The 23,014-nt window shown below is 39.6% G+C and overlaps 1 protein-coding gene across 3 annotated transcripts in view; it reads left to right on the top strand.

The window, feature by feature from the left end:
- Positions 1 to 23,014, top strand: part of Zmat4 (zinc finger matrin-type 4) — a 379,004-nt gene that overhangs the window by 313,563 nt on the left and 42,427 nt on the right. For 2 of the 3 annotated variants that reach the window (XM_063239857.1, XM_063239856.1), the window contains exon 6: positions 17,285 to 17,381. The exons of the other annotated variant lie outside the window; for it this stretch is intronic. In XM_063239857.1, the coding sequence (XP_063095927.1) occupies positions 17,285 to 17,381 (97 nt within the window). The remainder of the gene's footprint in view (positions 1 to 17,284; positions 17,382 to 23,014) is intronic. 3 annotated transcript variants of the gene reach the window in all.

Here is a 23,014-nt window from a genome sequence, read left to right as displayed (position 1 = left end):
CTTCCTTCCTTCTTCCTTCCTTCCTTCCTTCCTTCCTTCCTCCTTCCTTCCTTCCTTCCTTCCTTCCTTCCTTTCTTCCTTCCTTCCTCCTTCCTTCCTTCCTTCCTTCTTTCCTCCTTCCTTCCTTCCTTCTTTCCTTCCTTCCTTCCTTCCTTCCTTCTTCCTTCCTTCCTTCCTTCCTTCCTTCCTTCCTTCCTTCTTTCCTTCCTTCCTTCCTTCCTTCCTTCCTCCTTCCTTCCTTCCTTCCTCTTTCCTTCCTTCCTTCCTTCCTTCCTTCCTTCTTCCTTCCTTCCTCCTTCCTTCCTTCCTTCCTTTCTTCCTTCCTTCCTCCTTCCTTCCTTCCTTCTTTCCTTCCTTCCTTCCTTCCTTCCTCCTTCCTCCTTCCTTCCTTCTTTCCTTCCTTCCTTCCTTCCTTCCTTCCTTCTTCCTTCCTTCCTTCCTTCCTTCCTTCCTCCTTCCTTCCTTCCTTCCTTCCTCCTTCCTTCCTTCGTTCCTTCTTTCCTTTCTTCCTTCTTCCTTCCTTCCTCCTTCCTTCCTTCCTTCCTTCCTTCCTTCCTTCTTTCCTTTCTTCCTTCTTCCTTCCTTCTTCCTTCCTTCCTTCCTTCCTTCCTTCCTTTCTTCCTTCCTTCCTTCTTTCCTTCCTTCCTTCCTTCCTTCCTTCCTTCCTTCCTTTCTTCCTTCCTTCCTCCTTCCTTCCTTCCTTCTTTCCTTCCTTCCTTCCTTCCTTCCTTCCTTTCTTCCTTCTTCCTTCCTTCCTTCCTTCCTTCCTTCCTTCCTTCCTTTCTTCCTTCTTCCTTCCTTCCTTCCTTCCTTCCTTCCTTCCTTCCTCCTTCCTTCCTTCCTTCCTCCTTCCTTTCTTCCTTCCTTCTTCCTTCCTTCCTTCCTTCCTTCCTTCCTTCCTTCCTTCCTTCCTTCCTTTTTGTGGGCCTTTCTCATATTCTTCGTGTGAGACAATCAAACGAAGCCGGAGGTTGGAGGCTCGAGGTCCTGCCTCTGGCTGAGCCCCTAGTGAGGAGAGCGGTGGGAAGTCCTCCTGCAGGAAGAAGGGGGAGTTAGCTGGAAGAGTCACACTGAGCAGAGGCAGAAAGTGCACATACAGCCTTGTTCTTTCCCACAGATCTTTGCTTCCTACCAATCCCAGAGTCATAGCCCACAACCCACTGTTCAGCCCGATGCCCTGATCCACAGTTTCATGTTTGGCATCCAGTCCACTTCATGTGTGAAAAAATCTGTATCAAAACTTGTGTCACCAAGGAGATAACCTTTTATGAGACTGCTATGTGTAAGGAATGTCCTTGAAATGTACTGTGTGTTCTATCCATGGAGACCTGTGGCACTGCGTGGGCCCACGGTGAGAAGAGCACATTTTGTGTTCTATGTATTTTCATTTGCATTGCCTCAAAACCTAGAGCAAGAATGTATTCCTCACTTTTGTGTTACTTAATACGTGATTTTAAGTGTCACTTAACATTCAGGTCACAGAAGCAAAAACAAAACAGGTTGATTGCTTGGGATTCTTACAGTTTGCAAACAGCAGTCGTCATAATAATGTTCATCTCCATGGCTAATGTCAAGCTTGCATTGAGACTGATTTGTTTGAAGTACAAAAATGTATCACACATGCTTTCCATGAAGAATAATCTAAACCTTCTTCCAAGTCAGCGACTTTTTAAATATTGAAGATGAACTACTCTCTCCCTTCTAAATTCTCACAGTAGGGTGACAATTCCCCAGGCCTTTCTCTCCCACATGGCCTAAATTGTCTTTTAATTACTGAGAATGAATTTATTCTCTGTCTGTAGGTTTTGTTTGGAAACAGCTTTTGAAGAGGCAAAGCCATTTGCTTCTTAATTTTCAAAGCTTCACATATATACTGTTTAAATAGAGAAAGACTCATTTTAGGAAACGTGTGTTCCTTGTTTAATTGAATGCTTGGTACCTTCTGTATCTGTGCCTGTAGGCAGTGGGTTGGATTCTGAAGGCTGAGCACTTAAACACCCTGTAGGATAGAATTACTCCATGTGGTTTGGAGTAATACAGTAACCCAGGCTCCTCGATGTGGGCAGGGGCAAAGCCTAATCCTAGTGAGGTTTGCTGAAATTAGACCCAGAGGGAAGAGGCCTTTCCATTTTGTCAGTCTAAGATTGGACATGCTGCCCACCATGTTATCCTTAAAAGAGCTACCATCACGAATGGCCCTGATTTCCCAGCTTCCCTCCACAGAGCTCAGGTTCCTTAAGGGGGCTCCTTCAATGCGACACCTGGAGTGTGATGAGAAACTGACAAATGCCTCCATTTCAACTAGAGAAGCAATGAGTTATTGACCCTACAGAGAAGTTTCAAAATGAGATTTTAAGACAACATACAGAAGATTCCTTTACTTCTCTCCCCATGGTTTTGAAAGTCTTAGTTATTAAGAGCACCTTGTTTTAAATCAGAAAGGATTCTTTTCAGATCCAGTTTTTCCACTTCCTATTTCTGTGACATTGATGTCATTGCATCATGGTTTTCTCATCTGCAGAATGAGCTAATCATATTCATGCAGTGGCTCTGAAGATTAAATATGGTGATAACCCCTTCATCCTTTTTTTTTTGTTTGTTTTTTAAAGTCTTCTTTTCTTGGCTTTGTTTACTTTGCAAAGTCTGCACAAGTTGGGATTGCTCATGAGAGTAGACAAGCATGATTAATGTAGAAAAAGGGATTTATTGTAAAACAAAACCTTGTCTAGTAGAGAGCTAAGGATGCAGTCTGTGCACGGCTATTTCTTCTGCATCTCTTATTGGCCAGAAATCCTGTAAGATGGACCTTTAAGGATGAAAGGGAAAACTGCTCTGCTAGGGACAGAGAATAGAGGCGAGACAAGGTGGTACATATCCTACTGCCATCAGAACCTCTGGTGATACGGGTGACTTGAAAGACCTGTGAGTTCGCTGAACAAGGTCCCTGCTCCACATATGAAGGATGCAGTGTCACGGAGGAGGAGATCACTAGCAACTGGGAATGCCTGTGGGCTTGCTGTATCCTGTGCATCGTGGGCATATCATATGCCAGGGTCAGTCTGACAGCGAGGAGTCCCACTTGCTCCCTCACTGGCCCAGATGTTTTCCTCTGACCTAACACAACCTCTGGAGGTGAGCTGACTCTCAGTACCGTGTAAGATCCTGACCCTGGCATATTCCCTACAGGACATCCCCACAGTTTACGTGATATGTTGAAGCTAGAAAGGCAAGGCAAGAAAAGGATAAAGCTAGCACCCAGCTGCTCTCCATGGACAGATCTAGCTAACAGATATGAGCAAGGATGCATTATCTCTCCAGAGCACCAGGGTACCCACTACTAGCCAACTTTAGTGCATACAAGAATTGAATTATATGTGCTATCCCCATAGGAAAAGGTGGGGTTCAGAGATGGACTTTAGTGCGGACAAATAATAACATCAGGTAATCAAGTAGAAAGGTTAAGAAATACTTTTCTTTGCAGAAACCTCCATGGAAAAGGCTTAGGAGAATTGATTGATAGTTTCAATATGACTATAGAATACAGTGTGTCAGGATTCTCTCTCTCTCTCTCTCTCTCTCTCTCTCTCTCTCTCTCTCTCTCTCAGCTTTAAGCTCATCAGTAAGCACAAAAGCAGTGTCATTTTTCTACTTTATACCAATGAGACCATTGTAGGAATCCAGCCTTTAGTTTAAGTGTTGTAGTTTAAGACATCAACAAAACGAAAGCTGAAAGGCCTAGCTGGTGATGCTGGAATATGATCTGCACCACAGGAATATGATTTACAGCATAACAGATCTTGTGCAAGTCCCTGTGAACCATCAAATCTGGTAGACAGAGCCTCAAGGAGTGTGGCAACTTTCCTCAGTGGATGCATTTAATGAAAAGCGAATACACTTGTGCTAACGAGTTACTGCTGCAAAGCAGAGCTCAGCTGTGTTTAAGGCAGAGGCTCTAGCTGCCCGGGATTCCATGCTGATAGTGATGCTAAGCAGACATAATACTAATTCCTCTTGTCAAAGATAGAACACATTCATGTAATCCCATGGGATGTTGGACCAGACCAATGGTCTCCTTCAAATTTAGAGCTTTTGAAAGAGGATTACTTAATTCCAATCTAGGTTTCTCAATACTATTCATAAGAGTGAGGCATAGTTTGTGTCTTTTGACCACTTCCTCTTGTGAGAATGATTTTCTAGGAGATTGGCTATCCCAGCAATTCTTCTCTGTTGACCTTTTGCAGAAAGCAGTTTGCAGGAGTGTGACCTCCTCTGAACCGCAGGATCTGGGTCCAAACCCAAGCATTTTCCACTGTCTTTGCCATTTTCACCACACTCATCTGTTCTCTCAAATTCTTTATCAATTCAGTGTGTCCTGTATCAGCACCAATGTATGTATCATTCAGTGTATCCCATATCAGGATAATGATAGTTTCTGCTCCTATGATGTTGGAGACAGAGAGAGACTAAATGGACAAATGAGTAACATAAGCTTAACACTTAATACAGGTAGCATAAATAGGATACTTTTAGCTATCTTTTTTCATGCTGGAAAGTGACAAATCTATGTTCTGGACATTTTGATTAATGAATGTATAAGAAGCAAAAGAAAAATAAATTATTCAAAGCTAGCTACTTTATTGACTTTACTTTTTATATTATTAGTCATCTTTCAAAAGTTTCAGCTTTCAGGAACATTATACTACAAGACATGTATAAATATTCAAATGTTATAAGATTGTCAAAGCATCAGTATGAAGTTTATTTCTTCTTAATGTGAAAGTACAGAATTTCTAAAGAGTGAACGGGGACAGAAATGACTAAAGTGAAGTTTTCAGTTTTCTGGGGTTTCCATGCAGCACTGCAGCCATGGTAGAAGTAAACATAGGTGGAAAGCAGACAAGACTACTGACATTCTAGGTGATCGAAGTCACTCAAAGTTTTCTATGTCTTCATCCCGTATCTTTACTCCCAGGCTTCTCTTGCTCCCTAGGTTTGTTTATTATTTTTCTTGCAGGCTCATCATACTCAAATCCCTTAAAGAAACTAAATTCACGAATTAACCAAGTTGTTAAGGTAAAGAACAGTAACCTGAAGATGAAGAATATATTAAAGAGGTTCAAAGAACATATTACAGATCAAAAGTCTTAGTTCCCTCATCCTGAACAGCACCTCCAAGACTGCGTGTGTATCCTAACCCCAGGCCACAGTACACCTCGCTTTAGAGCACTGTTTCTTTGATTCTGCCTAATGCATCTGCCTGTGCCCTTTCATGGCACATCCTGAAATTCTCTTATGTGTGTGTAAAAAGAGGTAATGAACCTATTGGGGAAGGGTACGATTGAGGACCCCGTGTCTTCCTTAGGAGAGCTCCTTGGCCGCCATCTGGTACAAGGCCATGTAAATTTTTAATATAGTGGAATTGCATACAGTGGACAAACAACAGTGGATTATGCTAGAGTAATATACCTACGAAATGCCTTCCTAAACCAAGATGTAGAACATTTTCATTACTTAAACAAATACTGTCTTATCTACTTTCATTCAGATGATTCTCACTCCCAAAAGATGTCTTTGGTCTGAGATCTGTTATCACAGACTAGCTTTACTGTCTTGAAATTTATGTAAAGAGTATCATGCAGCATCTGTTACTCAGTGTCTGATCATTTTACCTCTATATAACATTCTTGAAGTACATTTATAAAATTACATTAATCAGTACATTTTATAGAACTTCCAGTTATGATTTCATTGTGTAAATATAATCATAACATTAATTTTTGTGTTGATAGATATTATGGTTTGTGCCTAGATGACCCCCTAAAGCCTCATGTGGTGGTAGACATTTTCCAAAAGTGACTGAATCTAGATTTAAGCATTTTGTATGAGCTATTGTTTGATACATTTTGGAGACCATCCCATGTACAGCTGAGAAGAGTGTATGTTTTTATCTGTAGGATGGAATATTCTGCAAACATCTACTAAGTTCATTTCTTTGAACGCTCAGTACAGGTCTGTTATCTATTGATTTTTTTTCTGGTTGATCTATTTGTGACCGTGTATATTGAGGTCCTCCATTACAATTGTATTAGTGCTTATTTGACTTTCCATGTTTGTTAATATTTGTTTCCTATATTTGTGTATGCCAGCATTTGATTCATACATATTTATGATTGTTGTCTCATCCTCTTGGATTGCTCCCTTAGCCAGGATGTAGTGACCTTCCCTGCTTCCCTTGGTCAGTTGTGGATTGAAATTCAATTTGCCTGCAAATATAATAGCTACCCCTGCCTTTTTCTGGGTTCCTGTCATACGGAGTATTGTTTTCCATCCTTTGACTTCCAACCTATGAATTTCTTTTTGAATTAAATGTGTCTTGGATACAGCCTATTTTTGGATCTTGTTTCTCTCCCCATTCTGCCAGTCTGTCCCTTTTGATTGGTGAGTTGAGACAGTTTATACAAATGGTTATAACTGACATGTATAGACTTATCCTTGACATTGTATTTTCCTGAGATCGGTTCCATCTTTCCTCTGTGTTTAATTACTTGCATTGCCTGATAATTCATTCCGTTGCAGTTCATGGTGTACAGTTCTCATTTTCTCTTTCTAGAATGTCCTTAAGAACATTTTGGAGTGCTTGTTGGGGTGTTCATGAATTTTCTCAGGTGTTCTTCCTCATTGAAGTGTCTTATTTTTCTATTAACTTTGAGTGATAGTTTTGTGGTGTGCTGTAGAGAGCCCTTCCCTGATCTCAGCACAGTCTGAGAAGTTTACATTTGCAATCCCGTGGAAGAGTTATTGGAATACCGTGAGTTAATTCCAATCTACCACTTTCAGTGCAACCCATAGTGAGAATAAAGACACCAAGACGTATTTATAACTATAGGAAGACAAGAGTGTCCTCAGTCCAGCTGGGATGATGGTTAACTGGAAGAAAGGCCACAACTCAGGGCCAAACCCAGGGAAGTGGCTCAGGAATGAGGACCGTGAGAACGGCAGGAAGTATGTGAGTGCTGTGAGCGGGGCTAGGTGGGCAGCCTGAAAGCACCTCTGCAATATGCAGAAACAAGCATATTCAGAAGGAGTAATAACACAATTTGAGGTCGTATGTACTGTTTTGGGGTCTGTGCTTCACACTTTATGCTCTGGAGAGTGATAGCCTCTAATCTTGAGGCTCGACCCCAACTGACAGCGTAGAACTTACCTCTCCTTCCCACGGGTTCACACATATTCTTTGGGAACTGTGAGGGTGTAAAAACATCAACCGGCAATTTCTTACCTTTTGTTTGTCTGTAATTTTGTATTATCTCTACCCTTTTTATTTATCTCCATGTATTTTTTTTTCATTTCCTTTTCTTTAAATTAAAAAAAAAAAAAAAAACATTGCTGTCACCTTGCTCCAAAGACCATACATCAGCATCTTCACCACTGATTTACATTTCTGAAAGCCAATTGAAGGAATAATGCAAAATTCTAGCCGGCTCTATTTATATATCAATATATGGAAATAGGGCCAGATTCAGCCTAAAAAGATACGGGTGCTCTTCTTTCAAGGAGAGCCATCCAGTTGGTCCTCCACAGGGTACATCAATCTGGTTTGGAAAGTTTTTCTTTTCTTTTTTCTTTCTTTTTTTTTTTTTTTTTTTTTTTTTGGTCTTTTTGCTTTTTATCGGTACCAGGGATCTAACTCACGACTGCCTGCTAGCAAGGCGCTTATGCTGCTGAGCTAAATCTCCAGCCCCCGGAAGTTTTTTCTTTTAGGACTTGAAATATTTCACTCCAAATTCTCCTTGACTGAGGATTTGAGTTGAGAAGTCTGCTATAATTCTGATGGGATTTCTTTATTGGTCATTTGTTTCTTTTCTCTAACAGCTTTTAATATTCTGTTGTTCTGTTGAATTTCTGGAAACTTGACTATTACATGCCTTGCTGTAGAGTTTTTGGTTATGGCTGCTTGGAGTCCTATACACCTCACTCATCTGTATGTCAAATACTTTTTCCATGCTTGGGATGTTATCTGCCATTACTTGTGTGAACAATCTTTTTGTTTGTTTAATTTTGTTTGCACTATCTCCTGCTTTTTTATCGACACCAATCAGCCTGTGTGACTCTTTTTTACATAATCCAGCACATGTTGGTATTTTTGTGGTCCCTTGCTGTTTTTAAGAGACCTTTCTTTCTCATGATCCCTAATTACAATCCTGTCTTCTAGATCTGATATTCTGTCCTCACATTGGATCATTCTGTTCTGTACATTTTTTAATCTTCTGGATATATGATTGAATCGTCATGGTTCCTATTTCTTTCCTATGTTGGATATCCATGGTTTCTATCATTTTTATAAGCTCCTCTGTTTTTCATCTGTATTTACTCTAGATTTACTAATCATGCCCTTCATTATGAGCATCAACTGAAGTTCTCTGTGAAATTATTTATGATTTGATTTTTCTAAAACCTCATTCATCTCTTTTGTTACTTCTACTGTTACAGATTCAGAGTCTAGGTAAATGGCTTTCAAATTGATTGATCTCATGGTTCCATGAGTTTTCCTTTGGTGAGCTGGAATTCTGGGGTTGCTTTTATGGCTCCTCATTTTCTGTGTTTTTTTTAAAGTTTAATTCCTTCTTTGATACTTACAAATTATTTATGGTAGGTATCTTTATTGCTAGTATTGAGAACCTTAAGGAAAAACTGGTTCTCAAAATGTCTTCCAGGTTAGTTGGTTTCTGAGTTTTGAAACTGTTATAAGATCACACATGTTCAATTTATTATGGATAAGAAGTTGATATCTATTTGACCTAATCCCTAGTTCTTTGGTACTGGCCTATAGTACTGTTCATGGCCCACGGGCAATCTCAGTCTTGACATACAAGGCAGAACAATTGACTAGAATAGTTACATCACATTTGCTAAATTAGTACAGTGAAAATGGCAAGCTGTGATAACTATAAACTGTGGTAACCATATGAACAAGATTTATAGTTATGTAAGAAAACCTAAAACAAACCAGAAAATTATATGGAAATTTTAGCCTCAGAGAAGAAAATGTAAAAGGGGTTGGGAAAAAATAGAGAAATTAGAAGAAAAGAAAAGAGGTTAAATACAAGTCCAGAGGACAAAGCACGATTTTGAAAGCTTTGAGAATTGGAGAAGAAAGGAGGGAAAGGAAAAAAGGAGAAACAGAAACAAGAACAAAACAAAACAACAGTAACAAAAAACTAGAAACAATGTTTACATTTGTGTAAAAAGAATAAACAACCAAAAAAATATATATATGAAACAAACAAAGGAGAAAAGCAAAAAATAAAAGTTTCTACTTCAGGGCATTTTTCTACTGTCATAGACAAAAGAGGCAGACAGAGCCTGGATCCATGTTGATCGAGCCAGCACAGCAGCAGTAGAATTGCGGCAGTGTTGGATTATCACAGCAAACCTGGGCCTTTTGTTCCACTGCAGCTCAGGCTGCTCCTGGTTTCTCTCTGAGTTGTTCTGCCTGCACCATTCGGGTGCCTCCTGCCGGCTTGAATTTGGCTCTCAGCCAGCTTGGACTCTGATACTCAGAGATGCTAGATGGAGCCAGCCTGCAATTGCTCTGAGTTCTGAGTTGCTGGTCTCCTTCCCTAAGGTCAGTCTGTCAGTCGCCCTCTCCCAGGGTTCATCTGAAACCAAAAGCTCACCAGCCTCTGTAATCTTCAGGGCCCACTGCTCTGTTTCACTGTGCATTTCCACAGAAGCCTCTGGGGTCACCAGTAGTCACCGTGCATTTGCAGGTTTGAGCCACTCCTGCCATGCCATGAGCTGGGGCTCAGAGAACGTGCTGCTTGCCACCCTCTTCTTCTGCTTTGTGGTCTCTCTCTCTCCCGTGGGCCCCAGTTCTGCCTTCAGGTCCTTGCTGGTTCCCAGGGACCCGCTTCCCTTTTCCGTCTCTTCCTCAAGTTGCTATATTCCAGCATCTGGATTCCAAACCTCAGGAAGGCTGGTTTTCTGCTGCTCGTCATTCCTCCGTCTCCTTCTACATTTCTCAGTCTTATTTGCTGTTAAGACTTGCTGTGGGTCTGAGACACTATTTAATCATTCTTTTTATTGGTACTTCCTTGATGACAAATGATGTTGAGCACTTTTCATGTGCTTGATGATCATTTTTATATCTTTTATGACACGTGATCAAGTGTTCTGCCATTTCAAAAAACTGTTGCTTGTCTTTTAATTATTGGTTTATAGGAATTAACTTTGTATTCTAGATGCAAGTCCTGCATTAGATACATGTACTGCAAATATTTTTCCCAGGTGGTAAATTACCTCTCGTCTTCTTAGTAGAGTCTTTTATAAGCAAAAGTCTTTGCTTTGTGCAAAATACAATTTATCACAAGATATTTTATGCTTAATGGATTATGTTTCCTAGGAAATGTGTTTCTATCTTACATTCATGAAGATGTTCTTCTATATTTTACCTGTATCTCTCTAACCTCACCTGTGCCTTCCCTTCCTTCAGAATTCCCCTTCTATTTTCAAATCTTTTCTTTTTTTCCTTTCTTCCCTACTTCCCACATTTGAGCAAAATTGTTTGATACTTGTCTTTCTGAGTATTATTTTTTCACTTAACATAATCTTGAGTTGTATCCATTTTCCTGTAAATGACATGATTTTGTTCCTTTGTGTGTGTACATATATACATATATATTCCTATATACAGAATATATATTTTTGCTTCTTTCTGTATGTATGTATATATATATATATATATATATATATATATATATATATAATATTGCATTTATCCACACTTTTATTGATGACCATTTAGGCAGATTCTGTAAGTTGAAAAGTGCCACAATAAATATCTCATTAGCTTTCATAGCATATCTTTGGAACCTTAGGTGTAACTCCTCAAGCTTTTTTCCCCAGTTTTGGCTTGTCTAGGTCCCCCATACAACCAGTTCCAAGATTACAACTTGGTGGCTCATGCATACTTAGAAGACACTCTATCATTGAGTTACCTTTCCAGCCCTAGATCTTTTGTTTTTTGCATAAAGTTTAGAATCTTTATGTGTACTTTTACAAAAAGATTTTTTGCACTTAATATATTTTACCAAGAATTTACAGAAAAACTGATGTTTTAACAATATTTATTCTTTTAGTTCATGACTATTGTATACACACATACATATATATATATATACACATATATACATTCTTAATTTCTCTCAAAAGTATTTATAATTTTCATTTCTGAACATTCATGTTATATTCATTCCTAATGCTTTACAATTATTTTTGATTCAATTATAATGGTATTAAAATTCCCTTTCCACTTGGTTGCAGGTATTTAAGAATCTAATTGATTTTTTCCCATTTGCCTTGAATAGGGTATATTTACTGACTTCACTTTTATTCTGGTTAATTAGTAGATCTCTTAGAATTTCCTGTACAAAAAGCAGTATCTTCTATGAATAAAAAATGTACTTCTTTATTTCCAATCTATGCACCTTTTGTGTAGGCTTATATTTTGTTTTCTGATGATAATGCCTAAAATCTCCGTAAGGTGTTGAATAGAGATGATAAGAGTGGCTGCCAAACTAGAGAAGTAGGAGAAAGGAGATAGGAAACAGAAGAATCAAAGCAATAGTAAACAAACTACATGAATAAAAAGTAACAAAACTAAAGTCTGCTCTAGGAAAACATTAACCTCAGTGTCACCTCTTAGCAAGCCTGGTGGAAGTGGTAAAAGCTCCAGTTACGGACCAGAAAATGGAAATCAGCATTGACTCCACAGACACTTTAAAATGACAGTGAAAGAGTATTACCAACAGCATAGTGGCAGATGCTTATTTAACACGCACAAGGCACTGCATTTGATCCTCAGTAATGCCAAAAATAAAGTGACATTTTCAGCCTTTTTCTTTTTTTGTAAGTAATTGTCTGTTGTTTCGCCATTAAATATAATGTTGGCTGCAATTCTTCATAGATAGTCTTATCAACTAAAATTCTGTTAAATTTACTGAGACTTGTGGTCATGATTGGATACTGGAATCTATCAAATGCTTTCTTTGTGTTTATTGATATTTTTTTCCTCCTCTGTTTTCCAAAATTTTACACAAAATTAGTATGCAATCCTATAATATTTAACAAGATTCTCTAGTGAAATCCTTTGGGTTTAGTTAAAACTTTCTTGTTTAGAAAGTTACAACTAAAAATATAAATTTTTTAATAAATGGCTATCCTGATTTTCTGTTCCATCTGGTGTTAACTTCTACTAATTTGGATTTTAAAAGCTCCTTACCATCATATACATGTTATGAGACTTATTTGAATATAAAATTGTTGACAAAAAGGTTTTCATTGTCCTCTTAAAATATCTGTAGAATCTATACTGATATCCATTCTTTGGTTTTGGTCATTTGTTTTTTTTAGTAAACTTCTATTAGGCTGGCTAAGAGATGAGACTTATACAATCTTTTCTAGTAAGCAGAATTTAGGTCTGTTAATTTTCTGCAGTTTGTTTTCTGTTTCAGTGATTTCTCCTCAGTTATTTTTTTTTCCTTTTCTTGACTTGAGTTTAATTTACCTGTTTTATTTGATAAGAGTAAAGCTATGATCATTGATTGTGTCAGGGTGTTTTTGTTTGTTTGTTTGTTTGTTTGTTTTACAGAATCTCCTTCCCTGCTTCAGATTGGCCCTGAACTTGTCGTCTTACCATTTTATTTCATACTCTCCACAGAACTCTGTGGGCCAAAGAAGACCACTCTTCTTCTTACTCCCTCTCGCACTGTGCTGCTTACCTCACTATCCTGCAACACTTTCTCAGCCTTTGTTGATTGTTTGTTGTCTGTCTTCCTGTCTAGCTCCATAAGAAAATGTGCTCAGTCTTAATCTCTCCATATTCTTGGCATTCAGCAAAATACCGAGCACCCTACTAAAGGCTCAGTGATGCTTCTTTAATGTAGGATGGAGGTGAACAAAGCCACAGGACTTAAAAAGACATGTTGAGTAGTTCTATCCTGGTAAACTCTCCAGAACCACCCTTTTTATAAACACTGTGCTAGAAAATATAAATACAAAAAATACAAATTGTGAAAAGGTTTTCCAGATCTTCTAAGTCAGCAGCGGTCTCCTCCTTTTGTTCCCATAAGGTCTCCTTGCCCTTGCCCTGGTCCCTGCACTGGTCCCCTAAGCACTTTCTGCTTTTGGGTGTGCCTTCTCCCTTCATCTGGACAGTCTGCAAGCACCTAAAACAGGGACTGTATTTTCTAACACACATTTGTCAACCCTGCAGAAATAGCCTTTAAGCCTACAAGGGTTTTCAAATGCCCTCAATATGCTACCATGCCAAAAGTGACACAATAAGAAAGTCAGCATTTTAGGTTTAATAACAAGATTCTCTAGTTCCATAGTTTTGCACTGATTAGGATGTCAGCTGAGTATTAATGAAGCCCTAAGTTCCCACCAAGGACACTGCGCCTTGTGACGGGAAGATTTCCTCTGCCCCTTCTCTGCCTTTGCTCTTGTTTATATGCAAGGCCTTTTCAGTTTATGATCCCTGTTTTTTGCCTCACAAAAAGCTGATTCTGTTTGGCTGCAGAGCATAGGAACTGTTATGAAAAACAACAGACCAGAATATTTTTTTACATTTTTTGGTGTTCTTAAGAGTGCCCATTTTGAAATATAAATATTTATGCCTATTGCCCAGCTGAGCCTCCGTTTGTCAGGAGGGGACCTTCAGTGAGCCTGCAGTCTGCAGAGGACGTGTCTAAACAGTATTTACTGTTTATTATTACAAGATTGATGGAGAACTCTGGAGGGAGCAATGCCTGAAGCTGGTTCTCATATTTTGATTCCATGCATAAAAGAGCAGAAAGGATCAGCCCTGGGTAAATAGGCAGATGACTTCTGCCTTCCACACTGGTTGTGATAACTTACAGCCCCTAGATGTTCGGGCCACGGTAATCTCTCTGAATCATGCACACCTGGGAAAGCAATAGGCAATGCAAGCACAGCTCTTTTTTATGGAATAACTTTCTTTTTTGTTTATTTTTAAGGCTCAGTATTCTCCTCTACTTTCAAGTTCCCCAAAGGGTTATGGGGAGAGTTCTTTTCAGAGTGAGAGCCTGCTGTGAGGATAGAATCACGGTCTGAAACTTGGTCTGAAACCTGTTCCGGACTGTGCAGGGCTCATGGAATCGCTCTTCATAAGTCAAACCTGGGCGTGACAGCACGGTTGCAGAAGGTGCATGCAGTCTTGAAAGGCTGAGGGCTGAATGCCAGTCCCAGTCTTCATGAGAAGATTCAGTTGTTCTTTGGTTTACGTCTGAACTGGCAAATTGTGCCTGGCAAGTTTTGAGTCAGACATTTGTCATTTCATTGTTCTTTCTTTTTTATTCTGTAATTAAATTTACCTTTGTGTGTGTGTGATGGAGGAAACTCCAGTCCTAGTGCAATCTAAGCAAGCCCCCCTCCCCCACTCTATTACATTGAGTTTTATGGAACCCTCTGGTGTGTCCGTGTCCACTTATGTGCTTTAAACAAAACCAGAAATGACTTTGTCCTCATACTGACAGCTCAGCCTGCATGCTGTGTTTCACATAGGCTTCTCTGAAATGTGTGCCAGGCCATCATGGTGTGAAAGTCTCCAGGAAGTTCTGCTTTTTGCTCCTGTTAGAGACATGAAAGCAGGGTTGGCTACACAGTAACATTCAGTGGGCAGGACTGGTTGGGTGTGACAAAGAAACCTTTATTCTTGTCCTCCATGGTCCATTCATATTGGGTCTGTGAAGTTCGTATGTTCCCTCCCAGGGATAAAGTCACAGTGTGTCATGAATTTTGACTTTCAAGTAATCGAGTCTTCTACTCATTCATAGATAACATAAAGTCTCCATTTCCTTCATTAAAGTATCCAAGATGGAGCAATCTATTTAAAATAGCTCAAAAATTTCCGAACATGTGTTACTGTCTTGTCCAGCCCAGTTCTTGGGCTGCCTGCTTGTCAAGGGGAAGACAGAGTACTAGATTTCTCTCCTTTATTCTGCCCGGAGTTGCGTTTGTCTTCTGGGACCTTTGATTTTATTTGTTTTACTCTATAGTTGCCTCTGGCTCCTCCAGGGCGGAGGCGTGCAAGGAGGGATTAGTGAGGCTTGGGAAAGGGCAGGTTACATGATAAGCACCGCAAGCGCAAGTGTGGCTGGTGCTGGAGGGGCAGGTGTTGCCTCCTGGGGCTTCTCCTGGGGCTCTTCATGGCTTTGGTGGAAACTCACCATCACTTAATGTGGATGGGCTAGGAATCCGAGGCCACATGAAATGCCAGGATGCCCAGCTGAGCACTCCCAGCATCCGAGCACTCCCAGGACGCAGAGGTCCCTTGTTATTTTAATTTTAGCTCACATTAGCAGTACCTTGCAGTGGGACTTACCAGGACACTTTTCTCCAGGGATTCCTCCACTCCAGCTTCAGCTGATATTTTGTGTAGTGTCTGAGAATCAGCAAAGCAGCAGCTGGCATGCTTGATGTGTGCATAGCTTGGTGACAGCTCTTACATATCACTTGTTTGTTCTGGTGAGCTCTGAGAACTCCCAATCCTGCTGCCTCTTGTACTCTGCCATCAGAGAGGCTGACGAGCCACAGTCCCTGGCCCTTTGCATCTTGCAGATGGCACCAGAGTTCAGCACGGTGAGATAGACTTCAGGGTCATGTGGTGTTCAGGGTTCAGTTCAGTTGAGGGAGAAGGACTTTGTGCTCGCTGTTGGAAGAAATATGTATAATGCAACTGCCTCCAGAGACCTTCTGCATATTGCTGTCTTCTCTAATGTCTTTGTAGACTGCTGGCTGCTAAGTGGTCAGCTCAGGGTGGGACACTGATCTTGCTCACTTTGTTTGAGTGTCTTGGGGTGGCTTTCTCTTCACTCACTTTTTAAATATGATTGTACACTGTCATACATATCCTCAGATTTCAGTGCAAGAGTTCATCTTGGATGCTGAGACATAAAGAGTTCTCTGTTTGCATCACTTAAAAATCACTACAATGGCTAACTTATACTGATTACTTGTTGGATAGCAGATTCTCTCAGGGATATCATAGCTCATTCATCCACCTTTTCCTAATATTCAAAGAAACCAAAGCCTAAACAAACCAAATAATTTAGGTCAAGTGCAGCAAGTTAGCAAGCTGCAAAGATCTTCTAACTAATGTACATTATCTTCTTCTTGGAAGAACAGAAATCTTTGCTCTTAGAAGGAAAAAAAACAGAGTACTAATTAGGAGGAAATGCTCGAGCTGTTTAATAGTCCAGCTTTTGTGTTGAGAAGACCAAAATTCATGGAAAAACTAATAACAGCCACTCTCCCTTGCCGACCGTGCTCATGTATCTTATTCTCTTAGCTACTGTAGCAGTGTTGTGATGTGAACAGGTTTGTCCTCATCTTGTAGACAAGAAACAAGGGCAGAAAGGAGTGATATGACTTTTTCCAGGTTACAGAACCAGGATGATGGACTCGGGACAAACTGAAGTTTCAGATCATAACTGACTTTCCTCTTCACTCTGAAGGAACCCTCTATATGAAAGAATGTGTTCCATTGTGGGTCTCTGAGCTGCAACATAAGTTTAAAGTTTGTTGCGTAAATTTTCTACAGAAGAGTCAATAATATGACATAATCAAAATTTTTACTGAACTGCTTGAAAGCAGGGTGCATCACAGTCATCTTGGAACTCACAGTGCTGACCGAGAATGATTCTATCTTAGTGAATCAACTAAATGATAACTAGGTGAATGCATAGACACTTTTAAATTGTAAGAGTTCATATGAAACAGATTGCTGCATTGTGCTTCTCCTGTGTATTTGTATCATATAGGATAATCCTAGAAGAAGACTCAAAATAAAGATTGTCTGAAGTCGTGCTTCCAGTTCTGCTGTGGGAGGAAGTGGGGAAGGCACTGGGGTAGAGTTTTCCTTTGATGTTACAGATGTCACTGCACAGGGGACAGGTAGCTATGTCTACATGCCTTAGGGAAAATACAGGAAGCTTCTCTGAGTCACAAAATTTCCAGGAGCACTGCTTTAATTCAAAGAAGGATGATCCATAATTCAGATATCATAAATGAAGCAGGTACACCTCTCCAGCCAGCTTATCTAGCCTCTGAGGGTCTCATCTGCTGGCCTCAGGAGCCGATGGTGTGTGGTTGGCGGGGTGCACTGAAGTCTTCCTGTTCCCTGGCCCTGAGCTTATGAATGTGCTTTGACTCAGGCAGGTGGCTGATGTGCAAGGCAGCTAACCAGGTCTGTCTGTGTCCACAGGTCTGAGGCGCACTTACAGATGTACCATCTGCAGTGTCTCCCTCAACTCCATAGAGCAGTACCACGCCCACCTGAAAGGATCCAAACATCAGACCAAGTAGGTATCACCAGACCGTGATATTATCTCCAACATTCCCTCTATGTTTGTGCTATTTAAGACTCCAAAGTCTGGCTACCATCACTTAAAAAGACTTGCTCTCCCTTTTTTTGGCACAAGGAATGGTAGTTTTGTTGTTTTTATTTTTTGCAACATAATTCAGCATACTTTAGTGGTCATGAGGAAACTTTCTGATCCACTAAATGTTTAAATAAACAGTATTACTTCTATTTGGAGGATATGCCAGATTTTGTTGCATAGTTGGATGCTGTGAATTCTTCTGCTTCTTTTGTCTGGAAGAATATTGTCAATTATTATAAAAATTTAATAAATTCCCCAATATAAATGAGTCAGTCATTTATATAAATAGCTATTGCCAATTAAATGGAAGTGCATTCTATATTTTTTTTCAAAAATTCTCGTGATTTTAAATGGAAAAGACAAACCGGACATCACTTTACCTACATTTATGCTATGCATTCCTTTGAAAACCACTAATACACTTGGCATTGTGAGCATTTTCAAAGAAGCTGCTGGGGCCACTAATAAAATGTTAATAAAATAACAAAAGCAAAGGATGTCTCAAAAAGATGTAATTTTCTTGGATGTAATTGTTTTTATTCCTTTAATATTCATGAAAGAATCGTTTAATGGATTTGATTGTACCTAGGCCTCATGAATAAGGCATGATTTCATCCAACATGTCGAGTGCCCACTACATGTCAGATTTTAAGTTGTGCTCTGAGGAAGAAAAGATGAAGCAGTGCAGCCTTCCTTCCTGCAGCACCTGCTAGACTGGGTGACAGCACAGAAAAGGACAGGCTGCTGCCTAGTGCCATGTGCACACCTGCATCCTGCAGAAGAGGAAGGGAGTCGTGCAGGTGGCTTCACAGGGCTGGGAGCAGAGGCGGAGCCCAGGAGGCCATAGTCAAGGATGTTGGACTGTGTGTGACACCAAGTCCCTAGCATGGCCCTCGAAGCCTATTAGGAGCTTCTTTACAAACATTTTTGATGAAATGAATGTGTGATTTGAAAACCTCAGTAACCATTTTTCAGGCATCCATATGAGGAGGGACATTTCAGGTTAGAACTGTGTTGTAAAGACAGAGGTCCCTGGCTCTCAGCTCTCACCTCCGGGCTGCACTGTCTTGTGACTCAGCTTCATGGCTCACTCTCCCCTGACCCAACCCCAGGAATGTTTTGTGGGCAGGATGTGTGAGAGGCTGGTTGCAGTCACGTTTTTCCCAAGGCTTTCATTTCGCTCTCGAAGAGGAGAGCATCCCTGTGGCTTTGAGAAGGTGCTGGAGGCAGGACCTACGCGCGGTGTCTGAGCAACAGGGCCAAGTGGGGGAGAAGTCAGACCCCTGTGGATTCAGTCCTGGCTCAGCTGTTTGCTGTCAGGGAGATGCTGGGTGCATTACTCACCCTTCTGTGGTCTTAGTTTGCTCATGTAAGATAATGAGATTAATACCATTTATTTTAAAGATAGCTGTAAGGACTACACGAGATAACAAGTGAGAAAATACCTCAAATTTAGCTTGTCAAGTTCTTCAGAAAAGCCTTCATACTCTTGCCTACTAGCCCTCAAATGTGGTTGTAGATCAGCATGCATTTATGTCTTCGTTAACTCTTCCAGTGATGTTTTGTAGATTTCTCTATGGAAGTCTTGTATATCTTTCTTTATATTTATTCCCCAAAATGTGTTATTTTGGGATGGTAGGATAAATGAGATTATTTTAAAATTTTAAGATATTTTTTATGGTGTAAACACAGGCAACTTGTCAACTCTGTGTCCAATGGCATTGGTAAATTTACTTAAAATGATAATCATCTACAAGTAATTTTAAGATTTGATATGCAAATGTCATATAATTTGTAAATAATGATAATTTACAATATTTTTCCCTTCACTTTTTAAAGCTTTTAAAAAAATTTTAATGAGAATAAAGCCAAACAAGGTAAAATAGAAATTAATGACCGTGGAACATGATTTTTAAACAAGATAATAGGAAATCTACAATGGCTACCATAATGCCTCTTGTTATCTTCAAAATAGCTGCCCATACCATCAGACATAATACTAAAACCAAGCAGATCAAAGCAATATAAAACCAATAAAAGCAAAACAGTGAAAGAAATACAGGACTTCAAAATGAGATCACAGGAAATCAGTGATGGCTCCCATACTGTAACTTATTATCTTTAAAATAGCTGCCCATATCATTAGACATCGTAGAACCAAATAAGAGGAAACAGAATAAAACCTAACAAAACAAGACAATGAAAATTATACAGAACTTCAGGCAAGTTATTAGGAAATTAACAATGGGAGATACAATACTTTTACACAATGGAAAGCTACTTAGCTATAAAGTAGGATGAATCTCAAGGCTCTTGTAGGTAAATGGATGCAATTTGAGATCATGCTAATGGGTGAAAGGCTCGGACTCACATGGGTGAACATCCTTTTACATTTTATACAATTACCTGACTGCATTATGTAGGATCTTTGGTAATAAATTGAAAAAAAGTATTAGTAGCAACATTCTTGTTTCACTCTTTTGTTTTGAAGAAATTGTTAATCAATATTTGTTTGGAATATTTAACAATTCCAATTTTGGGGGGCACTGGTACATGCAGCTCATCTTGATTACGGTGTCCCCTCTTCCCTGGACCCGCTTCCTGTTATCTTTTCATTCATCTCAGGATAATTTTCAGATAACTTTAACAAAATTTGTATATTGACAAATTTTTATTAGAAACTTGATTTTCTTAATAGCATGCTACATATTCTTTATTTCTTTTTATACTGCTTTCAATACAGTATTTTCCAATAAATTTGCATATTTTGCCTATATTTTAAAAATGTGTTTATATAAAGTTGTTCCTGGTATTCTCTAATGTTACTTTGAATGTTTATAGTTTTTTTTTTGTGTGTGTGTGTTTTTCCTTTTTATCGGTACCAGGGATTGAACTCACAACCGCCTGCTTGCAAGGCAGGCGCTTATGCTGCTGAGCTAAATCCCAGCCCCCATTTATAGATTTTTTTTTTTTTTAATTCTGGACAGTATTTCTCCTTCTTTTCTTTTCTTTTTCTTTTCTTTTTTTCTTGTTTTTTTTTTTTTTTTTTTTGTTTGTTTGTTTGTTTTTTGGCTTTTTGAGACAGGGTCTCACAACTAGGCTGACCTTGAACTCAAGGTGGTTCCCCTGCCTCAACTTTCCAAATGTTCTCTTTCTTTTGATTATTCTTTGGAGGTTTATTAGTCTTTAAAAATGAAATGTGAAAGTTGTTGATTTTGTGTATTTCATATGCCATGTATTTTTCCCTCTTTCTGTTCCTACTGGATTTAACTTGCATTGGCCTCTTGGGTTCCTAATGTGAAGTCATAGCTCGCTAAGGTTTTAGTCTTTCCTTTAATATGTGCCTTTTGGGCTCTGAATGCTCCTCAGCCTCCTGCATTAGATCTGCATTCCACTGTTATATTTCATATCCCGGCTGTTTTAGCATATGATGTTTCAGTACACTTACTAGTTGTTATGGTGAGTTATTCTTATACTCATGGCTTCTTAGAAGTATTTTGCTTAAAATCCAACATTTAAGGATTTTTCTCTTCATGTATATTTTTGTGATTAATTTGTATCTGCATTCTACTGTGTACAGAGTCATACTCTACGTGACTTCACTCCTTTGAAATTTGTCAGGACTTGCTCTGAGGGGCAGGAATGTGGTCGGTTTGGGTAAGAGTTCATGTACACTTAAAAGAATGCTTTTGTTTTGGGGATTTTTTTTTGTAGTAGTTGGGTAAACTGTACTATGCACTAACTAGGTCACATTGTGTAGTTCACGTGTGATATGGTTTTACTTATTTTTTGTTATTTTATTCAACTTGTGAAAAAAGAAGTAGTCACAAATTGCCAACCATAGCTATGGACTTGCCCACATATACTTTTAATTCTATAATTGCAATATATGTATATAGTATATATTATCCTTTTATGTGTAAATATATATCAATATGTATAAATTGATATATTTAATTAATATAAATATAAAGGATGAAGGTGCCCAACATCCTTTTAATTCTATAACTGTAATATATACATATATAAAGAGAACATCCATAAAGATATAGTATTAAATGCTCTGAAATTTAGAATTTTAAAATTCATTCTTATTGAATTGGCCCTTTTATCACTAGTGATACAAATTATTTTTCTTTTTTCCTAAGACTATGTCTTTCCTTAATTTCTTCTGACATCAGCATTCATCGCATCAGCTACACTAGATCTTCGACACTTTGAAGTGTTTTGAGTGTTCTACCTTTAAATTTAATACTATTCAATTTGATTTTGTTCTTAATTAGAAGGGTAGTCGGCACCAACTATATAGCTAGAAATGAAAGTCGGCAAATCATACTAAACCTTCCTTATCCGACTGATGAAATTAGCATAAGTGGATGTCAGGAACTATCCAGGTTTTAGCGTTATCCTTTAGTAAGACTATCTAAAGAGTCTTGCCATGTAAACAACACCGAGCTGTGAGCCAGGAGATTTATTCCTAGCTTTGCCAGGTGAGGGTGCTTGAACAGGGACTCAGGGTCCCCAAGTCCTGCTCCGTTCATGGAGTGTGTAGGAGCCCAGACAGGACGATGCATGTGCCCCGCTCTGTTCCCTGGGGACTTTCCTAGCCCTGTCCCAAAGGCAGCCTTCCCTCTGGCTCCCCCAGTTCCCAGATAGCCCACTATGCTGTTCCCCAAATCCATGTCCACTCAGAGTGTGGAGACTTTGCAGTGTGGGTCAGGCCTTGAGAAAAAGTTGGGAATCTTTATTAGACAAAGGACAGGGAGAAGAAGGCCCCGGGAAGGTCTGCTGAGAGCCTGTGGACTCGCTGGCACTAGGGTTGCAGACTCTTGGCCTCAGGAAGCTGGACTTGCGCTCTATGGGAGAACGTGTTTTTGCTGTTGGCGACACCTGTTTAGTGGTGAGCTTTGATAGCCGCCATACAGTGTGGAACCCTTTGCCCTGTCCCACCAGGTGGTTCTCAACCACACGTCATGAGGCGGTGGCCGCTATGCCTGGAGAAGGATGAGCGAGGTAAGGGGGCCCAGGCCACTGTGACAGCCGGTGGAGCCTCCGAGGGGGCACTGGGGCCTGTGGACTGTACTGACCTACAAGGAGGTTTGCAGCATGGTCTCAGATGCACAGCAGCCCTGTGGCTGCCAGATGTGCTCATTGCTATTTTATGGGTTTGAAAATTGAGTCTCGAAGAAATTAAATGACTTATCTGAGCCCTTAACAATAATCGCTTGGCAGAGCCAAGAGCGGAAGCCGGGATATCTGCCATCATGACTGTCATGCTGTCACTTGACGATACGATGATCGTCGTTCTGCTCTTGCTGGCAGTGGTGACATAGGCACGGCCTTTTTTTTTCTTTTTTTTTTTTTTTTTTTTTCTGCCAAAAGTCATAAACGCAGGATGGCAGTCAAATTTCTCTCCATTGTTAAACAGCAAGGGGAATATTCCCCACCTACTGAGTTAAAGGTTTAGGAATGCAAATGCGTACTCTGACATATAAAGAAATGGCCTATTAGTAGACTTCAGGCCTTCCAAGGGATCCAGTCCGTCAATTAGT

The sequence above is a fragment of the Cavia porcellus genome, unplaced genomic scaffold (genome assembly GCF_034190915.1).
Source record: "Cavia porcellus strain 051 isolate PalLab524CR breed Dunkin Hartley unplaced genomic scaffold, mCavPor4.1 scaffold_29, whole genome shotgun sequence".
NCBI lineage: Eukaryota > Metazoa > Chordata > Mammalia > Rodentia > Caviidae > Cavia > Cavia porcellus.
This window is presented reverse-complemented; position numbering and strand designations above follow the sequence as displayed.